The sequence below is a fragment of the Lethenteron reissneri genome, chromosome 38 (genome assembly GCF_015708825.2).
Source record: "Lethenteron reissneri isolate LAM-NWPU_2019-01 chromosome 38, ASM1570882v1, whole genome shotgun sequence".
Lineage (NCBI taxonomy): Eukaryota > Metazoa > Chordata > Hyperoartia > Petromyzontiformes > Petromyzontidae > Lethenteron > Lethenteron reissneri.
Window position 1 is genome coordinate 7,678,085 of NC_083816.1, and position 22,500 is coordinate 7,700,584.

Sequence of the window (22,500 nt, forward strand, 5' to 3'; positions counted from 1 at the left end):
CATGACCACGGCGAGAACATGCAAACCCTAAATGTACAGGCGTCAGGGGTCGGGATCGAACCCAGGCCCTCTTGTATGCCAGGCGAGGTAGATAACATCTCGCCACCATGACACCCCAGACGAAGCGAGCAACGGTGGCACTCACTTCTCCCGCAGCTTGTGCAGCTGCTTCTTCAGGTCGTCCTCCTCCACGTCCTCCGAGTCGTTGTCGCTGCTCACAAACGACGACGCCGAGCGCACGTTGGGCACGAGGCCGTCCTTCAGCTCGAAGCGCCCCACCGACTCCGTCCTCTCCAAGGTGCCCATCCGCTCCCGCGCCGCCAGGCTGCCGAACGCGGACAGCTCGCTGTCCGTGCTTGGCTGCTTGCGCATGACGCTGCCGCCGCCGGCGTAGCTGCCACCGCCGCCGCCGCGAGCGGAAAAGGGCCCCGCGAAATCGTCCGACGTGATGTCGCGCCCGTTCTCCGTCGCGCTGTAGTACTGCTCCGTCGCCTCGCTGCCGTCGGGGAAGACGTCGGCCGTTCTCGCGCCGGGCGTCTGCGCGTAGCCCTCACTGAAGGGCACCTCCCAGTCTGCCCGCAGCTCGCCCTCGCGCCCTGCCGTCCCCGTTGCCGGTAGCGGCTGCGCTTGCAGAATCTCTGCAGCCGGACCGGTGCTTCCAGTGGGAATGCCCGGCAACGGCATAGTTGAGCCGCGCATTTTCTCGCCGGTGTCCGAACAGCTCTTGTCTGTGCCGTTCAACGTGTCGGACCGGAAGCATTTCCCATCGTCACGGCCCCCCGGGTGAGCCGCGGCAGCGTTCGTAGCTTCTGCGACGACGGCCGGGCCCTGCGTTCTTTGCTCAGCGGAAGCAAAAGCAGCCGCGGTGGTGGTGGTGGTGGTGACGGTATCCGCGTGGCGATCGGATGACGATGAGGACAGCGAGGAGGGAGAGGAGGTGGTTGTGGCCGGGTCGGTGCTGACTACGTCGCGCGTCGTGGTGACCTGGAACCGGCCCCGCACGGTAGTCGCCGCTGGGACGGGGGCAGGGGTAGGCAGCTGTGGTGGCGCCAGCGAGGGCTGGGTCGCAGTGGTCGCTCCGGCGTTGGTGCCCGCGGCCGGGGGTCTGGGCGACTCCGAGGCGGACGGGACTGGAGGACCAGGGAGCGGAGAGCCCATCTGCAGAAGACACGTTTTGACAAAACATTGGCCGCGGTTAAAAGTAAAACGGGCTGCGGTGTTACTGTCAGCAAGAGAGATCTGCTGAACGAGAAAATAGTAGGGAGGAAGGAAGAGAGTTAAGTACATAGGTGGGTGGGTTGGCAAGTAGATAGCCAAGTAGGTAGGCAGGTAGGTGGGTAAGTAGGTGGGGGTAGATAGGTAGGTGGGTAGTTAGGTGGGTAGATAGGTAGGTGGGTCGATCGGTAGGTGGGTCGATAGGTAGGTGGGTAGTTAGGTGGGTAGATAGGTAGGTGGGTAGATAGGTAGGTGGGTCGATCAGTAGGTGGGTCGATAGGTAGGTGGGTAGTTAGGTGGGTAGATAGGTAGGTGGGTAGTTAGGTGGGTAGATAGGTAGGTGGGTCGATCGGTAGGTGGGTCGATAGGTAGGTGGGTAGTTAGGTGGGTAGATAGGTAGGTGGGTAGATAGGTAGGTGGGTCGATAGGTAGGTGGGTCGATAGGTAGGTGGGTAGTTAGGTGGGTAGATAGGTAGGTGGGTAGTTAGGTGGGTAGATAGGTAGGTGGGTCGATCGGTAGGTGGGTCGATAGGTAGGTGGGTAGTTAGGTGGGTAGATAAGTAGGTGGGTCGTTAGGTGGGTAGATAGGTAGGTGGGTCGATCGGTAGGTGGGTCGATAGGTAGGTGGGTAGTTAGGTGGGTAGATAGGTAGGTGGGTCGATCGGTAGGTGGGTAGGCAGGCCAGCAACCATTTATGAGAGCCCACTGATATTTCACATCTCCTGTGCAAGAGAGACAACATTAAGTGGCCAACTCTACCAGCTGGACGGGAAGTCCCTATACCCCCCCTCCTCTCCAACTCCACGCGTCAATGACCGCTCTATAAGACACGGGGTATCGGGGACACTTCCCGCCCACCCCGCCATTGATGGCGGCACTCACCTGGGTGTCGAACTCGGCTCGCTGTTGGACGCCGGCGGCTGCGGTGGCGCATGGGCCGGCCCCCTGACCCGGCTCGGCGGGCAGAACGCCTGCGGCAACACGAGACCGATTAGCGCAGTTGGCTACGTACGGTGCGAAAGAAGTTCAGCATACGTACAACGCAAGACAACGTCGTCGTCACGAGCGGCGGCGGGGGGCGGGGACACACTGGAGGAGGGCGGTAAGGTGGCATTGTGGAGTGTGAAGATTGATCGATGTGGGTTCACGCACCAATGTCCAATTCCGCACAGATCTGCGCTCTTACAAAGCGTAAGAAAATCGTACGGTTGTCACATTTTGATTGCTTTTTTCAACGGGCCGGCCTGCTGACATCCATATTATTCGACTTTCATTTATTTGGCCGTGTCTGGTGGTGGACATGTGTGAAAAATAAATATTCCGATTGTGATTTTGGATGGAACATGGCTTTAATTTTACATTCTCCCTAAGAAAAAAAATCATGAATTATCTTTCAAAGGTCACATAAAAGCCACCTTTGGAAGTATATTGGATCTTTTTTTCCCTTAACTGCGAATTGAAAAGCGATGTTCGTACTGCACAGCGATAACTGCTGCATCACGCTCTCCCAAAATATATATTTTTTTAATGTGCGACGAGGTTTCAATAAAAAACAACCCTGTAAAATATCGTTAAGCATAAAATTGGCCTGACATAGGTGGTGGCTAAAGTGATGGTGGCATTTTAGTGTTAATTACGTCCTAAAGAAAGACATGAAAATGGGTGGCTTGACCCGCCCTTCCACTTAATGTTCCCAAAAAGCTTCCATTTGGATTCTAAAAATAGCCGTCGCGGATCAAATGCATTCACAGGAAACCGACCTTCAGCCGGGTGCATGGGGGTGGTGAGCGTCTCCCACGAGGTGGCACCACCCTCCTGGGTTGCCAGGGGAAACGGCTCGGCGCCGCCAGGCTGTGGAGACACGACGGGTACCTTGGTTACGCGCGCGCGGGCAAACAACCAACCCCACCCATCAACAAAGCAGCCCTCAAAGAGACTCGATCCACGAGGACATTCGAAGCGGAACAAACCGTGCCGCACATTTCAATGGGCTCACGTCAAATTCACGCTCTCGTCTCGTTAACCGTAGGGGACAGACACCAGGGTAAGTCATAGGAAGAACCGGTTTTTATTTTTGTTTTAAGTCGGTTGCGAGAAATTGTTTCGGTGAACGTGTTGGGGGCATTACGCCTCCAGTGTCTGCGGTCAGGGCTTTCCGCCGGCTCCTCACCTGGGTGACGGCCGTCAGGGGCGACCCGTGTTGCACCGTTTCCGGACTCAGTGTCCGCTTCAGGCTCGCCTCGAGGCTCTCCAACGGGGCCTGCGCAGCAGCAGCAGCGGCAACAGCAGCAGCAGCAGCAGCGGCAGCGGCAACAGCAGCAGCGGCAACAGCAGCAGCAGCAGCAGCGGCAGCGGCAGGGGAGGCAACGGTTAAAAGCGGAAGCAGGAGCGTCGACGTTGCTGGACAGTTCCACAAATTTGGCGAGGTCACGGTCAACGTTTTAATGTCACCCTAATAACCAGGATCAGGATTTTTTTAAATTTACGAGGCACTTATATGGCCCAGCATCTCAAAGTGCCCGGCACCACGTCTCATATCGATCGTTCCAGTCTAGATGTGAATCAGTACAAGGCCAAATAGTATATATACAGCTGAAATCGTCGAAGCCTCGCTTGCAACCTTCACTAATTTGAAGGTGGTCGCCCTATCTCCTCTTCTGCCGCCAGGATTACAGACTCCGTTCTCCTTATTCCGGCCATCTGTGCTGTCGGCTGGTCCGGTTCAAGGCCAGGCTCAAGAAATTCCTCTTCTCCTATTCCTATTACCGTCTCTTTGTCTTGAGGAGGCGACTGGAGTTACGCACTTTTAAATAAAGTTCGAAAACTAATTTCTTAAAAAAGCATTTTGTGTTTAGTTTGTTGTCCTTCCCCCGCACCTCCGATTAGCACGGTTAGCTACGTAAGGTGTGAAAGAAGATCAACATACATGCATGGGTAGGCACAGGATGCCCATGTCTCATTGCTCAGTGTCTTGGGAAGTGGTTGCATTCGGATGCAATATAGATCCACATTGCATTGAATTCACTGTACGTCAGGAAATGACAGCAAAAAAACGCCACGGCTAGGGATGTAACCTTACCAATTAAAAGAGCAATAATTTCACGAATCTCCCATTGTCGATTTAATGAACCGTCAATAATATGCTTTTTTAACATTGCGGTCAATTTAGCGTCTCTAGTGGCAGTAGGAACCAATCACATTCCAACATTTCTGATTATCAATGATTTTCACAACCGTGATTCGATGCACGCATCCTGCGGTGTACGAGCATTTTAATCGATAAATCGGTGCACCCTACCATGCCAAAAACATAGACCTAATGACCTATAATACTCCGAGCAAGATTGCCAGTGAGGACAAGCATGACCGCCGAGCTCAGTCGTTCAACGAGCACAAACGCCGTCTAAACATCCTTAGGAATCCTAACGGGTGAGGGGGGGGGGTGCTGAACGTCTCGTCAGCGGAAAGGAAAAGCACGTGTGGGCCCAAGTGTGACAACACAGACAGAAGTGGAAGAGAGGCAAGGTGGAGGGGGTGGATGGTGGATCGCAACAGCTCGCTGCGTCTCCACCTCTGAAACCTCGATGCAAACGAAGCTCAGAAGCGGGGCAAAACAACAACACGGCAACAGGAGGGGAGCGCGAGAGAGACAGCGCCGGTGGATCGACGCATTCCACGTAAGCACCTGGTTCTGGGGCGGGCCTGGGAACGGTGGAACATGCTCGCCAGTGGGAGTGACAGTCTTAATTAACCGCTGCTGAAGTGGATCAGTAGCATGCGTCTGTACCTACAAGCGGGGGGAGGGGGGGAGGGGGGGGGGAAAGCCAGCAGCCATGAACGCGCGCACACACAGCGGCGGTTTCGTTTTAGCGGCGCCACCCATGACGGCAGGCCCCGCAACGGCGCAAGTGACGGTGCAGGGGACGCACGCCGCCCGTGCTGCCGGCTGGCTTCGGGCGAGCCCCATGCAGTCGGTGAGACCGAGCTCCACGGGGTTCTGTGCGGTGAAAATCCCCTGGCGCGGTGCGACGTGAGCTCCTCGGCGAGTTCAACCAATTACACGCACGCCGAGAAAGCCGCGGCGTTTACGGTCGCCCCGGCCGCAACTCGGCGGGCGAGCCGCGAACTGCCGCGACACCCCAACACGAGCGTGCTGTGGACGAGAGCGGGCTGCGCGAACGTGCAAAGCGAGCGAAGAATGAAACGCTAAGCAGACCGATCACGGGATGAACAAACGGGCTTTTGTTATTTGCCCGCAAATGTCACAACGGCGTGCAGGTTTCGAAGCGCAACCGTAAACGTAATTAGCCCGCGCCGAATCGTTAAACTACGAACGCACACGTAGCCTCAGCGAAGGGGTGCGGCGCGCACTTACGGGCAGCCAGGTTGGAGGCAAGGGTTTCGGCGGGGTGGTGCCGCTGCTGCTGCTGCTGCTGGTGCTGGTGGCGGTGCCGCCACCGCCCACGAACGCGCTGGCCATCTGCGCTGGCGCCGCCCCCCCCGCCGCCACGCCCTGCGAGGGCAGAGCCGGCACCACCGCCCCGGGTGTGGTCGTGGGCAGCGCGACGCTCTGGCTCGCCACTCCTGCCGCCGCCGCAGCCGGGTACAGCGCCAGGCTCGTCGGGTGGGAGACAGCGGGACCGGCTTGCGTGGGCGCGTAGCCCTGCACCGACTTGCTCGGGGACAGCACGTGCGCTGGGTCCGCGGCCGCGCCGACGCCCGTCACACCCGCCGCTGGCGCCTGCTCTTTCAACAGCGTCCCCGCCTGCGCCGCCGCCGGCGCCGCGGTGGCGTCTCCTGCCGCCGGCGAAGTGGAGCTGGCGTCGTGGAAAAGGCTGCGCAGCTTCTCCGACAGCGCCTTGAGGTCCTCGGCGCCGGTTAGCCGGTGCGTCACCTCCGTGTCGGACTCGTGCGAGTGAGGGAGCGTGCCCTGCGGAGTTGGCAGCCCGACCGTGGAGCCGGCCGTGGGCGGCGCTGGCTGCGTTGGCGCCACGGCCGTTGGAGTCGGGACGGCGGCGCCTGTGGGGGCGACCTGGGGAGATTGTCCCGCTGGCATGGGGACGGGCGCTTGGGCCTGTGTGCCGACCGGGGCAACCGTCTGCTGCTGCTGCTGTGGCAGCTGCTGCTGCTGTGGTAGCTGTTGTTGCTGCTGCTGAGGCAACTGTTGCTGCTGCTGCTGTGGTAGCTGTTGCTGCTGCTGCTGCTGTGGTAGCTGTTGCTGCTGCTGAGGCAGCTGTTGCTGCTGCTGTGGTAGCTGTTGCTGCTGCTGCTGTGGTAGCTGTTGCTGTTGTTGCTGCTGCTGTGGTAGCTGTTGCTGCTGCTGTGGTAGCTGTTGCTGCTGCTGCTGAGGCAGCTGTTGTTGCTGCTGCTGCTGAGGCAGCTGCTGCTGCTGTGGTAGCTGTTGCTGCTGCTGCTGTGGTAGCTGTTGCTGCTGCTGCTGTGGTAGCTGTTGCTGCTGCTGCTGTGGTAGCTGTTGCTGCTGCTGCTGTGGTAGCTGTTGCTGCTGCTGCTGTGGTAGCTGTTGTTGCTGCTGCTGCTGTGGTAACTGTTGTTGCTGCTGCTGCTGTGGCAGCTGTTGTTGCTGCTGCTGCTGACCGAGCGACACCTGTACATTAGCGGCGATGGAAGTTGGCGGTAAGGGCTGCTGTTGCTGCTGCTGTTGCGGTTGAAAGGGCTGCATGGAAGGAAGGCCCGCCGTTGGTTGCGTGCTGGCGGGCTGCTGCAGAGACACGGCTGGGGCGGTGGGCATCGGCAGGGTGGGCTGCACTGCGGGAAGAGGCTGCTGTTGCTGCACCACCTCTGGCTGGGCACCGGCATAAGCCTGGGGCAACTGCTCGTATGGGATGGCCGTGCCGGTTACGGGTGCTTGTGCGGGCACGGGCGCGGGAGCGGAAACTGTTACGGGTGCGGCCTGCGCCTGAAGGGCTTCGTTGTTGACCGTCGGTTCAGGGTGCGGCATCACTGTAGGAGGCGTGGTGGTGCCGAAGTTGCCCAGCTGCGCGTCCGGAATGACCGCCGGCTGCGAAACAACGACCTGGGCGACGGCAGCCGCCGCAGCCGCCGCCGACGGGTCGAGCGGCGCGACCGGAAAATCTGGCACGAGCGGAGGCGGCGTCGCCTCGGCAAGAACGGCGACCGGGTCAGGGAGGTAAGCGGCTTCCGCGGGCGGCACCGTGATCGGCGGGGCAGCGACGGTCGTCGGTGCGGGCAGAGGGACCGGGAGAGCCGTGGATTCCGTGGACGCGGGGACGACGACGACAGCAGCGGGGGGAGCGATCGCAGCTGCGGCCGGCGGGAAGGAAACGCCCGGAACGGTCAACGGGGCGACCGTAATGGGGCCGGCGATAGCGTGGAACATCACGGTGGACGTCGGCAGCGGGGCCGTGGACAACGGCGTCGGAACGTCGAGGACACCCGGCGGCGCAAGGGCGGCCGTGAGCGCAGCCGTCGGCAGAGGCACGCCAGGAGCCGGGGCGAGAATCGGCACAAGCGGCACCGGCGGAACGACCGACGGCTCCGACGACGAGACGACAATCGGCGAACGCGACAGATCCGGCCAAGGTTCCGGGGCAGCGGGAACGGGGGTAGTGACGGGCATGGTCTCCGGCACGCCCAAGCCGCCGCCGGCGGTGGCGGCGGCACTGCCCGGCACGTCCGGTGGCGCGGAGGGGAGGGGCGGCCCGGGCTGCACGTAGGAGGGCGGCGCCGTGCTGATGCCGTCGCGGATCTCGGACAGGCTCTGCGACATCTGGCGCATGTTGTCGAACGCCAGCTTGAGGTCGATGGCCGAGGTGGAGTAGGAGAGGCCGCTGCACTGCTCCGAGTCCACGTCTGTCGCGGCGCGGTCAAACGCACGCCAAAAGAAGGTCGTCAACATCAGGGAGACTCTCTCGAAAGCCGTTGCCATCTCTCATCTCAAATGGAGACGCAAGTGGCAACTTTCTTCTACAGCAGTGGTTCTCAACCTTTTTAGGCTACGACTGTACCTCAGAGGTCGCAAACGGGTTTTGATTCCTTTTCCCGTACCCGTACCCGGCCGCACCAGGGTCGCAAACGGGTACCCGTACCCGTACCCGGCTACCCGTACCCGGCCGGGTAGCGGGTAGGGTAAGGGTACCCGATTACGACCTCTGGGATGAAGCCATGTTGCAGGCACGGGTGGGTTGATTCTAGGAACTTGAATTGTGAGAAGAGACAAGACGTTGGGAAATGAGTGACAAACAGTGACTCACCAGTGACTCACGGCCTACCCGTACCCGGCCGCACCAGGGTCGCAAACGGGTACCCGTACCCGTACCCGGCTGGGTACGGGTAGCCGGGTATCGGGTAGGGTACGGGTATCGGGTACCCGATTGCGACCTCTGCTGTACCTCCCCCCTTGTTAAATTTTGACCCAAAATGGTTCTGAGAAATAAACGTATGAATAATGAACATCAATATTTTAACCAATTGTTAATTTTGTAAGGTGTCCTTACTAGAGAGTAACTGCACGCTCTGTACGCGTGACGTAATGTGTTCGGGCTCGCTGGTTACTCTTGGAAACCGCGTTGTTTACAATCAATGAGTTTAGAAAGTAATTCTATATCGTTCTAGGTTACCAGGTGGATTCTAATTTATCGTAGTTATTTTATATTGGCAGATTCATACATGATTATTCACCAATGACTCTCATATGATATAATTTAACATATTTACAAATCACCTACACATACCCCCTGGGACCATTGCCACGTACCTCCCAGGGGTCCACGCACCCCCGGTTCAGAACCACAACTCCAGTGAGTAGCCAAAAGATCGCGAGCGGATAAAACGTGTGTCCTGCATTTAACGGGGTGAATCGTGTAATCTTTATTCAGACTGCAGGAATACCATGAGTTATGGAGCTCTTTTATGTCCAGTAGGACATGCTGGCAGTGACATTACCAGAACTCGCAAGAATGTCAATTTCAAGTCCTTCTGCAGCGTAATTTAGAAACCTTCAAACTTTTAAATCTATAAATTGAGAAAACTATTTCGTGGCTAACCATCGAACAAAGACGGTGGTCACTGCACCGCGCCTGTTTAGATGCGCTTCTGTGGCCGTCTGGAACGCTCTTCCTTTCGATATTAGGAAGCCACTGGGAGCTATGATGCACTTTTAAATGATCACGATTGAACACTCCTTTAGAACTGCTTTTTGTGTTTGTAGTTTGCTGCCCTTACCCCGCACCTCCGATTAACACGCTTGGCTACGTACGGTGCGCAAGTTCCACAGACGTACAAACATGCCGGACAGCCCCTGGGCATTCACCCTCGGCGCACGTCCACAAGAAAGGAGCGAACACATTTTTCTCTTTGGGTTGTGACGATTTATGGCGTCAATTTATGGCGAGGGGGCAGCTCGGCCTCCTCTCTACCTTGCGATGGCGGTGACGCCCCCTTGTCCAGGGGCTCCGTGTCCACCACGGGGCTCACGAAGAAGCGCATCCGGCCGGACTGCACCATCGTGACGGCCGGTGGAGCACCGTCCGACTCCGGACCTGGGACGGAGAGACAGAGAGAGAGAGAGAAAAAAAAATCATTGTTGTGTACGTTAGTAGCCTGGAGCTCTCTGTGTTCGGATAAATGCTGGAACTATTGATGGCGAGTGCTAACTCTGGAGTGCGAACTCCGGAACTGTGATGAGCGCCAACACGCGGCCGTGTCCAAGCGGCACTCACTGCTCGTCGGGGTGGCAGAGGAGTTCGTATCCTGCTGCTCGTTAGACTGCACCGTCGGACCCTGCGGGACACAAAGCAACGGCACGCGTTAATCCACCCACTCATTCACGTATTCGCTCTTTTCTTCACCAAATTCATTCTTTAATTTTCACGTCACAAGGGGTGTGACAAATTACCCTCCTCCGCCCCATGTTCCCACTGGCGATTCCATGAGATATGCTTAAAAATAAAAAAAACTTATTTTGTTCTTATGATTTTACCATCTAATTTGTACCATTGGAACCTCCTTTGCCAGGAGAAAAATATGATAATAGTTTTTTTACCCTTTTATCTGGCAACAAAACTGACACCTTTTTTTTTACAAGGAGTCATGTTTGCATTGACCACAATACCTGCGGTCGGAATGCAAACAAAAAACACAACTCTGATAATGTACGCACTGTCCTTGAAATTGATTGGTCCATACCCGAGACAGCTTTTCTAAGAGCCTAGTCTCACATGGTGTTGGACCAGATGACGCCAATGATCTAATTTGTACTGTTGCTTTTTTCCCCCTCTACCAGCTGCACGTTTGTTCGCTCCATTATATCTCGAATGTACGAGCGTAGCGTTTTTCACAGCTTCTTCTTTGTGGCACAGTTCCCCACTCGTGTGGGGGGCGAGGGGTGGTGCCGCCTTGCCGGTCCCCCCCCCTTTCTCCACCACATCCCTGTCCTGTGTCACCTCCACATCCACTCCGTAGTCCTTCACACCCAAGTTGACACCCTTTGAACCACACCTCTGTCTAGGCCTGCCCATGACTACCTCGCCTGGTGCCTTCCATCGTCCTCCTTCCGATGTGGAGTGTCTCTCTTTTCACGACACATCCTAGCCATGCGAGTTTACTTTTCTTTCATATTCTTGGTTCTTTCGGTAAAGTCACGTAGAAGGGAAATAATACAATAATAAAAATATAAAACAATACAAATTCTCACGACGTTTCGACTGCAACACAAGCAATCATCATCAGGTGTGTGATTGCTTGTGTTGCAGTCGAAGCAATCATCATCAGGTGTGTGATTGCTTGTGTTGCAGTCGAAACGTCGTGAGAATTTTTATTGTTTTATATTTTATCATTTCCCTTCTACGTGACTTTACCGAAAGAACAAAGAATATGAATCCCTGCAGTCATGAAAGCTTTAAATCAAAATGTAACTTTTCTTTCATTTTGTCTGAAACGAGCACCCCAACCACTCCTGCCTTCTTGCCCATCTCTTCATTTCTGACACAGTCCAGCTTTGCAATTCACCTCCGATTATCACGGTGGGCTACGTACGGTGCAAAAGAAGTTCAACATACGTAACATACGTACGACCTTCTTTCAGCTCATCATTTACTTGCAAATTTGCATCGGTCTACAATCGTCGTGCCCCCCTACAAAACGCACGCACAAATCGATTCGAAATCGATTCATTTGCGCACCATTCAATGCCCGTCTGCAGCCATCCAACGATCTTAGGGCACGCTGCTCGCGGCAGGAGAAGGGGGGTCGCGCGCGGGGCTCAGGGCGGCGGAGTGGGGGGAGCGAGTGAGAAAGGCGTTGCGACACCTGCACGGAGCCAGCGGCGCCATCAGAAGCGGCGGCGATGGCGCCAGCGGCTCGCAATGCGTCGTCTCGGGCCGTTACCCCGGCGTCTTCGGGGCCCATTTCCTCTCCCTCCTCGCTCAGCAGCTCCTCCGCCTTGTCGCACACGTCGCGCATCTGCTCCACGAACGTGCGCTGCTCCGACACCAGGATGAAGTCGTTCTCCACCTGATGACAGAGGACATTGAATTTAAATGCGTTCACGATTCGTCACCCACGTTTTTGCCCGCCGCTTTGGTTTCCCTTTTTTTCGTCTTTTGTCTTTCATTCAGCGGCCGCTTGTAATGTTTGCTCACAGCTCCCCGAAGAAGTTGCCCGCTGTAGCGGCTGGCGAAAGCCTGAAAGGAGAAACGCTCTGCACGCGGCGCAACACGGAAGAGAGCCGCGGTGGCGAGATGTTAACTACCTCGCATGGTATACAGGAGGTCGTAGGCTCGATCCCGACCCTGACGCCTGTATAGTTGGCGTTTGCATGTTCTCTTTCCGCGTGGTCACGTGGATTTTTCTCCGGGTCCTCCTGTTCTTTCCCTCCACATTTAGAATCAACATCACGCATTTTGATTTAATTGGCTGCTGTAAATTTCCACACGATCGTGAAGCTATCATTGGTGATAGCTCAGGTCAAATTAATTACTCAGCTGCTGCTCCTCACTCGTCGAGGGCTCAGCGCGACTCCGTTCCCACGTGATCGCCAACGGCGGAAATTTTTTCCCCAACGTTCCACTCCCGCCGCTTGCCACGCACGCACGCATCCGCGCGCGCACACATGCACGAGACTCACCATGTACTTGGCGATGTCCTCGGGGTTGTCTGCGTCCAGGCAGAACTTGAAGGTGACCTTCTTCTTGTTGTGCGTCTCCAGCTGACACTCCACCTCCTTGTCGCCTCGCCTGGACACCTGCCAGTCACACACGGCGCCCACCAAAAAAAACAGCAACAAACAACCACCACACTGTGAAGTGTAATTCGTCGTCACGCACCGCGACCTTATACCAATGTCCAAACCAATTTCGATTCACGTTGCAATCACACATTTGTCTAAGACGTAATACGTCTTCAGACATGGGGGGCAGATTCATACATTCATCGCGCGTAGTCAGCGAAAGAACGTTGCGCCAAACATGTGACCTCTTGCAACAGCATTCGCACAAACTGCTCTTGGCTGCCATACACCGGTGTATCGAGTCATTTGTTCGTTGCGATGATTATTACGGGGGGGGGGGGGGGGGGGGGCAACCAGCGCCATTCCTTTGAGGGTTGCAGCCCACTTCGAACGTCGGCCGCGAACCGAAGTGCGCAATTCGCTGGAGTTTGCGCATCAAGACGGGCGATGTCTCCCTCAATCGCTAGCTTATATCAAATAGACTTCATTTCATTTGACTTTTTTACGTGCAGAGACAGACATATGAAGGAGATGCAAGGTCTTCTCGTCTGCTTTGTTACATTCTTCAACAACGGCGGTAACGATCAATTTGTGCCATAGATGTTACTCAGACTTGCTTTGCGAGGGACTCCATTGCACGAGAGGCATGTTATATTTTTTTGCCAGAAGGTGGCAGACATTACTACGGAAAGAAATTCCAACAGTCTAAGAGCGAGCCAAGGAAAAAGCACCAGCACCACCTTAACACGCAATAACAAGAATCCTACAAATGGATTCCGCTCTACCAATGGCCACCACGGCTATATCTCTCTCTCTCTCTTACATTTTGCCCCGAGGAAGCTGCGAAAAAACAAGATAAAAATCTTAAATTCAACACTGTAATTTTCCTGCACCAAAGTCGCTGATACGCAGGACAGAGACACTGTTTTAATGAAAGGGGGCTTGGCCGATGTATTATCGTTGATAGGTACAGTTTGTTCCATAACGCGGCAGTTGCGTTCCTGAAGAGCACCATGTTATGAATATATCGCGTTATCATAAATAATACACAATGGAGGGTAAAGCACAATCTGTGATAACACGTGAGGTGCGTACGCAGACTGAACAAAGACTGAGGCGCGTGGGTAGCATCTAGACGCATCCAGCAGCATCCCAGTGCCTTGTGTGATGCTACGCCGACGCAGCCGTACAACCGCTTATTGCTACTCGCGCGACGTTGTTCCGTTCACTCGATCGCGTTATATCCAATTTGCGTGATGAAAACAAGACGCGTTATAGGAGAACAGATGGTAAATCTGACTCTTCTGAAAAGACAATGTATGTCGAAACCGGACCAGGGCCAGGGTTTGCGTGTACTGAAGGCCTTGGGGCACTTCCCAGCAGTCCGTGGGGACAATGGGTTGTGTAAAAACCTTTACTTTGATTTATGATGTGGAGAGGGCGGGCTATCGGATAGAGGAGGAGAGTTGGATGATGATGTCGAACAACACGCGGTGGTGACGTACCTATGGGACCCCTTTTTGCCGGTATCAAAATTGTGAAAAAATGTATAGGCTTTACCCTTTCCGGCAAAAATTCAGGAGGTGTTGAGATGCATCCTGTAGATAAAACTGCTTGACACGAGCTATTAATACCTTGCCTTTGTGTCGTTCGCCATTTGGCGTTGTCCTCCGGTCTAACACCGGTGGCAGAGATAAGGCCATCAAAGGAGGCCCCGTCTGGTGTAGGCCAATCAGTTTCAAAGACGATGCGAAAATTGCGACCAAAGCATGGTCGCGTTTGTACGTTGAACCACAAGCATGATGTGCGCGATTCACGCAGACTTGCGCCCTTGCAACAACAGGCGTTGGAACACACCTTAAAAATTAACCCGTAAAAACAAAGTTTTTCACTATAAATCCATTATATGCGTGGCGGCTAGAGTCCTCTCGTCCTCTGGCTTGAGATGGCTGTCACCTATGGGTCAGATGATTGCCTGCCACTATTAAGCAATTGGTAATTAAATATAATTTATTTTTTCCTAAAAAGTGTAACATTTTGGAAAAAAAATTTCACGAAAATAAATTGTCACGCACAACGAGTCTGTGCGCAAAATGTCAGCTCGATTGGATCACGGGAAGAGGGTTAAAAAACGACCGAAAGATTTGCACGGTCGTAAGCGCGCAAGCAAGCAAGCAAGCGAACTTAATATAAAGGATTTAAAAACCACCTCCCGTTACTATTGCCCGGGGAGAGGCCAATAGAGTCGCAATTCCTATCTTGTCGTCGCACTCATCGACGCGTGTCGTACGTACGTTGAGGATCTGCAGCTTGGGCCTGCCCTTCTCGTGGCGCGAGTTGCTGCGCACGTTCTTGCGCGACTGCCGCTGCGTGGGCCGCCCCTTGTGGCCCCGCGCCGTCGCCGTCGTGGTGGCCGGGCCCTCGTTGCCGTCGCTCATCTCCTTGCCCGACTGCGGGTCCGACAGAGTGCTGCCGATGTCACCGGCGCAGCGTCGGAGGAATGGGGAGGGATTGAAAGGGATGGGGAGAGATTGAGAGGGATGGAGAGGGAAGGAACGCAAGGCAGGAGGGCGTGCGTTCACGTGAATTTAAGCAAATCGTTTCTGGCATTAGAAAGAAAACTTTTTTTATTTTACCCAGGCAAGGCCCACTGAGCTATACAGCTCTTTTTCAGAAGCGACCTGGCCACAAATGATAGCTCAACGAAGTCGGCTTGTCGTGTACAAATATATAGCAGCCAAACACTCTAAACGCGTGATGTTGATTCTAAATGTGGAGGGAAAAAAGCGGAGGACCCGAAGAAATTACACAGTTAACCACGGGGACAGAAACACGCAAACTCCAAATATACAGCAGGCGTCAGGGTCGGGATAGAACCCACGCCCTCCTGCGTACCAAGTGAGGTAGTTAACATCTCACCACCATGGCGCCCTAACTAATGCAAATTTAGTTGCCCCCTATCTGGAAAAATCTGACCGGTGCACACTTTTAATATGCAACTTGGATGTCAACTTCCAATCAGATCACCCAGAGAGAGAGAGATCACATGACCAAGTTGTGTGTTCTGTTGACCAGTGTTTCTCAATTTCTAGTCCTCGGGGCTCCACACGGCACAGCTTTATGGGGGGATTACCAACCATCGCATGCATGCGGTGTGCTGTGGCTTAATTTGCTTACGCATACAAAAAATGACAGGAATAAACTGATGGTCACAAAGACGTGGTGAGCGGGGAGGTTACGAGGAATGGAGTTGAGACACGTCCGAGACAAATTATGTCTTCATCGGCCAGACAGAACTGCCAAAATGCCATTGCCAAACAAAGCCGTCATAGTTTCACAAAGTAAATGCATTGCTGGTGACAAGCGCACAAGCAATGATGAATACGGTAAAACTGCCCTTACTTTCATCAATGCCTTGAGGAGAAGGCAACCCACATTGCCAGAATGCCCAACACCAAATAGTTAATGTCATCAAACTGACCTCGAACGTAATATTTTTGGACAAATTAATTTGCTAATTGGCCGAGTCGACCCATTGAAGCGGGGGATGGAGAGGGGCAGGATGGGATCAGATGTCACTCACAGTCGCACGGATCGAAAGCGAAGCTCGGGTTGCCAAATTCACGGCTAGGGCGCTTGAGCCACCGTGCTGCCGCTCCCCATCCCCCCCCCACGTGCACACAAAGACAAAGATCTCCCGTATAGCCTTAACATAATCTTGGGGCAAGTGCTGTTAGCGAGCACCTTATGAAAGGCCGGTACGGCACACGAGGAGGTGGGTGGCCAGCACCACGCCCGGCCGTCTTTGTCTCCCCAGTACTCATGTTTTACACACCGGTAAACATGTGAGGCTGAGTCGACCTAGGGGAGGCCCAGGACCGGTTCAGATAATCGTCACTGGTGTTAGCCTTGAGCGAGAATTTTACTTGGGTCACCAGGTTCGTAGCTAACCGCTACACTACCACTCTTCACACACACGCACACGCGCAAACACACACGCACAGGCTTAATTTTCATTCGAAGATCAAATGTTCCCGCTGTGTCTGAAAACGACACCGCATGGCAGCGGCATGTGGCAGCAGTCCTGAAATGACCCACGTGCTCCCACATCCAGGGATAAAAATCTTGCCAGGATTACGAGCGATGCGGGCAATTGGCACCCCCCCCCCCCCCCAATGTCACCAGTCAAGTCACTCGCTCACTTAAGGTCAGTCAGTCGCCTCCTCCTCCTCCTCATCACTCTCCTATTGTTACTGCCATGGTGACTGTTCCTATGAAGCTCACTCACCGATTCATCCACCCATGATGACTTGGTCTACCAGGCTTACCGCTTTTGTCTCATCCACGCTGTGTTCAACCACCACCGCAATTGCACGTCGCAACTACACACACACTCACCCACTCGTTCACCTCCGCACTTGCACATCGCAACTACACATTCACTCACCCACTTGTTCACCTCCACACTTGCACATCGCAACTACACATTCACTCACCCACTCGTTCACCTCCGCACTTGCACATCGCAACTACACATTCACTCACCCACTTGTTCACCTCCACACTTGCACATCGCAACTACACATTCACTCACCCACTCGTTCACCTCCACACTTGCACATCGCAACTACACATTCACTCACCCACTCGTTGACCAGCGCACTTGCACGTCGCAACCACACAAACACTCACCCACTCGTTCACAACACCTCTCTCTCTCTCTCTCTCTCCGCTTCTTCCCACAAACTGCTCGCCTTTGTAACTCCTTTCCAATCGTCCATTTTTCCTCCAAGTTCTTATAACCTTCTCAGATACATTACAACTTTAACAGCGCTCTTGTTTGTCGGTGGCCAACTGGGACCATGGGCCTACGCTTGGCAACCGTGATGCAAAGTAAAACGAGCGCAGCCTTTCGAGCGGTTCGCACTGCTGGCAACATCTCTGCGGGTTGCTCAATTACCCGAAACCACTTTCGCTAATGGGCGGCAGTAACACCGCTTTAATATTATTTTTCGCGACAAATTAACCGAGCTTGGCAAGGCCGCCGGTGTCGGCGAGAGCGCAACAAAGCACGCGGTGGACGGGCGGCACCATGCGCACGCACGTGCGTACCGCCGAATGCCTGCAGCCCCCCCCCCCCTTCCCCCATGCCATCCTCCTTTTCGCACAGCAGCCTGGCAGCGGTCGCGCTGCAAAAGGGGAGCCAAACTCGAATTCTTTTTCAAAAAGGAATTTCAAGGCTGTCTGGCAGACAGGGGACAGTGCAGGGAGAGGGCAGCAATGCATTCCTGGGTTCTGAGCGGTGGCCGCTGTGTGACACCCTGAAAATAAGGGCTTGCTTTCATTTCATTCCGCTCGGGTAAAAAAATAAGAAAAAACCCGTCACTTTTCACGAAGGCGTCTTACCCCTCCACCGACGAGAACATGTACGGAGTCTGATGGGCGACGTAGTCGGCGTGTGTGCTCGCGCCAACGTACTGCGAAGAAAGCGTCCATTCAAGCGTTAAACACATCGGGGCGAGCTGCGCCGACTAGGCGCGCATGTAGCAGACGTAAACGCACGCACGGTTCAAACCACCGCGTGACATCAAAGGCGCCCCCATCCGATGGACGTTGTTTTTGACGGGAAAACGCGATCGGCAGAAACTCCCCTTATGTGGAGGGTGGGGGTTAAGCCTCCCAATGTTGTTATCGAAGCATGGACCACGATTGGGTTTCATTGCTCTGCAATGTGCAATAGGAAGGGGGGAGTGGTGGCACAGTGATTAGGCCATTGTGCGATGAAACCAACGAGCCGAGTTTAGTTTCTGGCCACGATTTATATCAGTGGCGATTGATATCCAAACTCTTCCCGTTCCCTCCGTTCACCGACACGGTGAAAGTGTAAGGCCAATCTACCCCCCACGACCATCACGGCCTCAAGAGTAGATTGAGCTGTGCATTATCGATCATTCACGGAGAACTCCCGTTGTCGCCCAACGCAAGCAACAAATCCGAGGCGTTTAACACGGCCATCCGCGCGCCATTTGAAAAGTACAGATAAAAAAACGTCAGCTTTACAATCGAGTCATCATCATCAGCACCACAAGAATGACGACGACCACAGAGACAAACCCAGCTTCCACGTACCTCCAGCGACCCCTGATTGACCAACTGCGATTGAGCCTGGGCCATCACCGTCGTGGTGAACGAGGCCTGCGGCTGAGCCGGCACCGCCATCCGCTCGGTGCCGGGAGGCGGCACGGTGGAGGTGGCGACGACGGCGGCCGTGTTGGTGGCGGCGGCGTTGGCCGCGTGAACGGCGCCGTTCGCTTGCGCCGGCTGCTGCTGAGCCGGCTGCTGAGCCACCGGTTGCTGCGGTGTTGACGCCGGTGGCGGCGGCTGCGGCTGCTGCTGCGAGAAGGGCGCTTGTGTGCCGAAGTTCTGCAGCAGCTCCTGCCGCGGCAGGGGCACGGCCTCCGGGATGTGGCCGATGCCATTCTGCGTTGCGTGCAGTTGCTGCTGCTGTGGATGCTGCTGCTGTGGTTGCTGCTGCTGTGGATGCTGTTGCTGCTGCTGTGGCTGCTGCGGCTGCAGTTGCTGCTGCAGTTGCTGTTGCTGTGGCTGCTGCGGCTGCTGCGGCTGCTGCGGTTGCTGCTGCAGTTGCTGTTGCTGCAGCTGCTGTGGCTGCAGTTGCTGCTGCAGCTGCTGCTGCTGCGGCTGGAGTTGCTGCTGCTGCTGCTGCTGCGGCTGCTGCTGCGGCTGGAGTTGCTGCTGCTGCTGCTGCTGCGGCTGCAGTTGCTGCTGCACATACACACCTGGCTGCGTTAGTGGTTGCTGCTGCTGCTGCTGCTGCGTCATCGCCTGCTGGACGGCGGTCGAGGGTGGCTGAGGCTGCTGTGATTGCGCCGACATGGGGGACATCGCGTTAAACCCAGACGGGATCTGCGGCACAGGCATCTGCATCTGCACGGCGGGTCCTAGCGGCTGCTGCTGCTGTTGTTGCGACGAATATTGCGCTGGTGCTTGCTGCACTGTGGTGGTATACGACAGCTGGCCCGGCGCGACGGAATACAGCTGTCCTCCTGGCGGTGCTGCCGGTGCTGTGTGCTGCTGCTGCGGCTGCTGCGGCTGCTGCTGCGGCTGCGGCTGCTGTTGCTGCACACCAGCCTGGTAAAACGTGGCGCCGGGCAAGGTCATCGTGTTTGGCTGCAGCGGAGCTTGCGTCGCTGCTGCGTATTCCGCCTGCAAGGCAAGCGGTGGCACAGAGGTGTTTAGGCCGGGTTCTGCAACCAGGCGCGGGAAGGTCTGCATCGGCGGACAGGGCAGCGAAGGCAAAGCGGCGGCGACGGCAGCGGCGGCGTAGGGCTGGCCGACGGCTCCTGCTGGCGGCACGGCACCCTGAGCCATCGGCACGCCGACAAGAAGGTACGGCACGCCGAGCGCATCGACGGCGCCTTGCAAGACGCCGGCGGTTGCGGGCGTCGCGGGCAGAGCATCGCCAGCGCAGGGGGCAATCGGCGCGGGGAGCTGGGGGTTGGGGGGAGCCACAAAGGGAAGATTCGGTAGCGGAAGAGAGTGGGCGGGGGGCGCAGAGAATGGAGCTCAAGTGAGCAAGTGGAGAGCGAACGGCAAATTCGTGCGAAGAAAAGCAATGCATTATTTATTTGAGTTAAATTTGTTAGTAAGTTGTTCAAGCATGAAGGTGTAAAGGAGTTATAATCAAGACCGCTGGTTCCACCCACCGCTGCCTTTGCCTGCCCCCCAAAATCACGAGAAAGGTTACCGAGGCCACAAAACAGGGAGAACGCATGTCCACGAGCGTACGTCAATGCAGTGTCTGTAAGCCAATCGTTTCCTGCTGGAAATTTGCGTGAAATTTGCGTGTTTTGTCATCGGTAACGTGGTAACAACGTCCCCTACGCAGGCATTAAAAACAATTCTCCCGCACGGAATCCATGCGGAAGGGGACGCGTCCTGTGGGTGTAAAATAAATCGAGGGAGCTTTTTTTACTCCACTGCATCATCAGAAACGGCTGCATCATCAGAAACGGCTGACGCTCTGGGCTTAAGACGCACAACGCCGCGAGCGAGAACCACCCATTCGCCCGCAGACGCTGGGGATGCAGTAGCCGCCGTCCACTGCAAGCGTGCACACGTACGGCCCTTTTTGTTCACCCACTGCTGGAAGAGGGCCCTTCCTTACGCCACGCGGGAGTCGCGGGCGTTACCCTGACGATACGTCGATGCCACGCTGGTCGACGCGCGTTGGTAAGGACGTGGTGGGGGGGGGGGGGAGGAGGAGGGGGGGGGCATAGATTTGCGGCACAGCAGCAGTAGATTTTGCTGCACCGCCCATTTTGCCGGCGACAGCCTGCCACAAGCCCGCTGGCGCCTAGGACATCCTGCTTGTGCACGGTCACAGGGGTCGGGCAACCTGCGTCTGCCGGAGCCGCATGCGGCTCTTTCAGGACCGTCTTCTTGGTTCTTTCGGTAAAGTCACGTAGAAGGAAAATAATGAAATAATAAAAATAAAACATAATAAAATAATTCTCACGACGTTTCGGCCAGAACGCAGGCAGCTGTCTGCAGGTGGAGAACAGGTCTGTCAAGTAGACCGCTTCGTGACGTTATGTATGAAGGACGGCCGTCTCGTATTCACGTGCATTGGCGGCTCTTGAAAGAATTTTTTTTTGTTATCGCGTTCAAGAAAAATGGCACTTCTTGTTATTTTGGTTGCCGATCATCCTGTGCGTGGCAGTCGCACACCCAAGCGACATCAAGGCTCAACTCTGCTTAGCTTCCGAGAACTGACGAGACCATTCACATTCTAGGCCATTTGGTCGTAGGCTCATTAAGAAGACTTAACGTAAGCAATGATTCTCCGCCACCAGTGAGTCTATAAATTATACCGATCTTGTGGTCGTGATAAAATTACAGAATACGTATTTTTTTTTGCCGTGCTTGTTACCGTCTCATGTGTATTGGTTCGCTCACCGGGGCGTGCATCGTTTATCACCATCATCATTATTTATATATGATAGAGCGCCCTTCACGGCAAGGCACCCTCGGAACTCTCTCTTCGGCAATCATTGCGAGCCGTGATCAATCCACCGATGGGTAAAGGCCTCCCCCCCCCCAAGCTGTCACAACCTCTCAGAGTTCTGTGTTGGAGCAATAAACATCGAGCTGATTTCACCTCTACATCTCCACGGAGGACATCCTCTTGGGTGCATTTTAGCCGGCCATCATCCCTTCTCTAGACATGCCGTAACACCCCCCCGCCCCCCAAAGACCACTAACTTTTCCCAAGGGTCAAAACGGTATCTCTAACTTTCTTTGCATGCGCAGGCATTGCACGCGTCATACGTACCTTTGAATGCTCGCCAACTAAGTACGTAACTGGCTGGCAAGCGGGAAATACAGTGCTTAAAACAAACACATGGCGTGTGTCGATGGGCTCGGTAAACTGCCTTGATGCGTTTAGCAAAGCAACGGCAACATTTAGAAACCAGGATAACTCATTCACGGCGGAACCAACAACCGATGGAAGCAAGGCACCCGCCCAAATTGTCCACCCAGTCGTCCACAAACGCACAGGTTTGTGGACGATTCCGCAAGCCGTGACGGCAAGTGGGCAAGTTATATTTTTTTTTACATTTTAAAGAGCATTCATTACGGGGGGGGGGGGGGGGGGGGGCAGCGGCTTTGCTGAAACGCTTCCGATTCCATTACTCGCGCGAGTTGACGCGAGAGCTAAATAAAGCGTGACAGCGAGCAAACACCGGGGGGGCGGGCGGTAGGGACGGCGACGGCTTTCCTCGCCGGAGAGACGGCTGTGATTGCCGGGTAGCTTCATCGCAGCCGAGAAACCTGGGCACAAGCGGCCAGTGTCGCGGAACTCACAAGCCGCACACTCCCACCCTCCCACCCCCTCAAGGCGTTTTAGAAAACGATCACAATTTTTGAGTGTCAAGGGTGGTTTTTTTAATGTTTAGGAGGAGCCAATGTTTGAATACTGCCCCTCTCCTAAGCCGAGACAGAAAAACTGGTTTAGCCGGTGTGCAGAAAAAGGTTCCTGCACTTACTCATGGTCCAGT

The 22,500-nt window shown here is 55.1% G+C and overlaps 1 protein-coding gene across 13 annotated transcripts in view; it reads right to left on the bottom strand.

Moving 5' to 3' along the window:
• Window positions 1-22,500, bottom strand: part of LOC133351754 (serine/threonine-protein kinase WNK2-like) — a 136,218-nt gene that overhangs the window by 14,969 nt on the left and 98,749 nt on the right. For 10 of the 13 annotated variants that reach the window (XM_061567239.1, XM_061567238.1, XM_061567232.1 and 7 more), the window contains 13 exons: window positions 18,551-19,930; window positions 17,828-17,898; window positions 14,716-14,890; window positions 12,320-12,436; window positions 11,503-11,706; window positions 9,915-9,975; window positions 9,612-9,734; window positions 5,591-8,046; window positions 4,901-5,002; window positions 3,386-3,475; window positions 2,976-3,066; window positions 2,098-2,186; window positions 146-1,158 (listed from right to left, as the gene is read on the bottom strand). In XM_061567239.1, the coding sequence (XP_061423223.1) occupies window positions 146-1,158; window positions 2,098-2,186; window positions 2,976-3,066; window positions 3,386-3,475; window positions 4,901-5,002; window positions 5,591-8,046; window positions 9,612-9,734; window positions 9,915-9,975; window positions 11,503-11,706; window positions 12,320-12,436; window positions 14,716-14,890; window positions 17,828-17,898; window positions 18,551-19,930 (5,972 nt within the window). The remainder of the gene's footprint in view (window positions 1-145; window positions 1,159-2,097; window positions 2,187-2,975; window positions 3,067-3,385; window positions 3,476-4,900; window positions 5,003-5,590; window positions 8,047-9,611; window positions 9,735-9,914; window positions 9,976-11,502; window positions 11,707-12,319; window positions 12,437-14,715; window positions 14,891-17,827; window positions 17,899-18,550; window positions 19,931-22,500) is intronic. The other 3 variants (XM_061567240.1, XM_061567233.1, XM_061567236.1) reach the window with 3 other exon arrangements.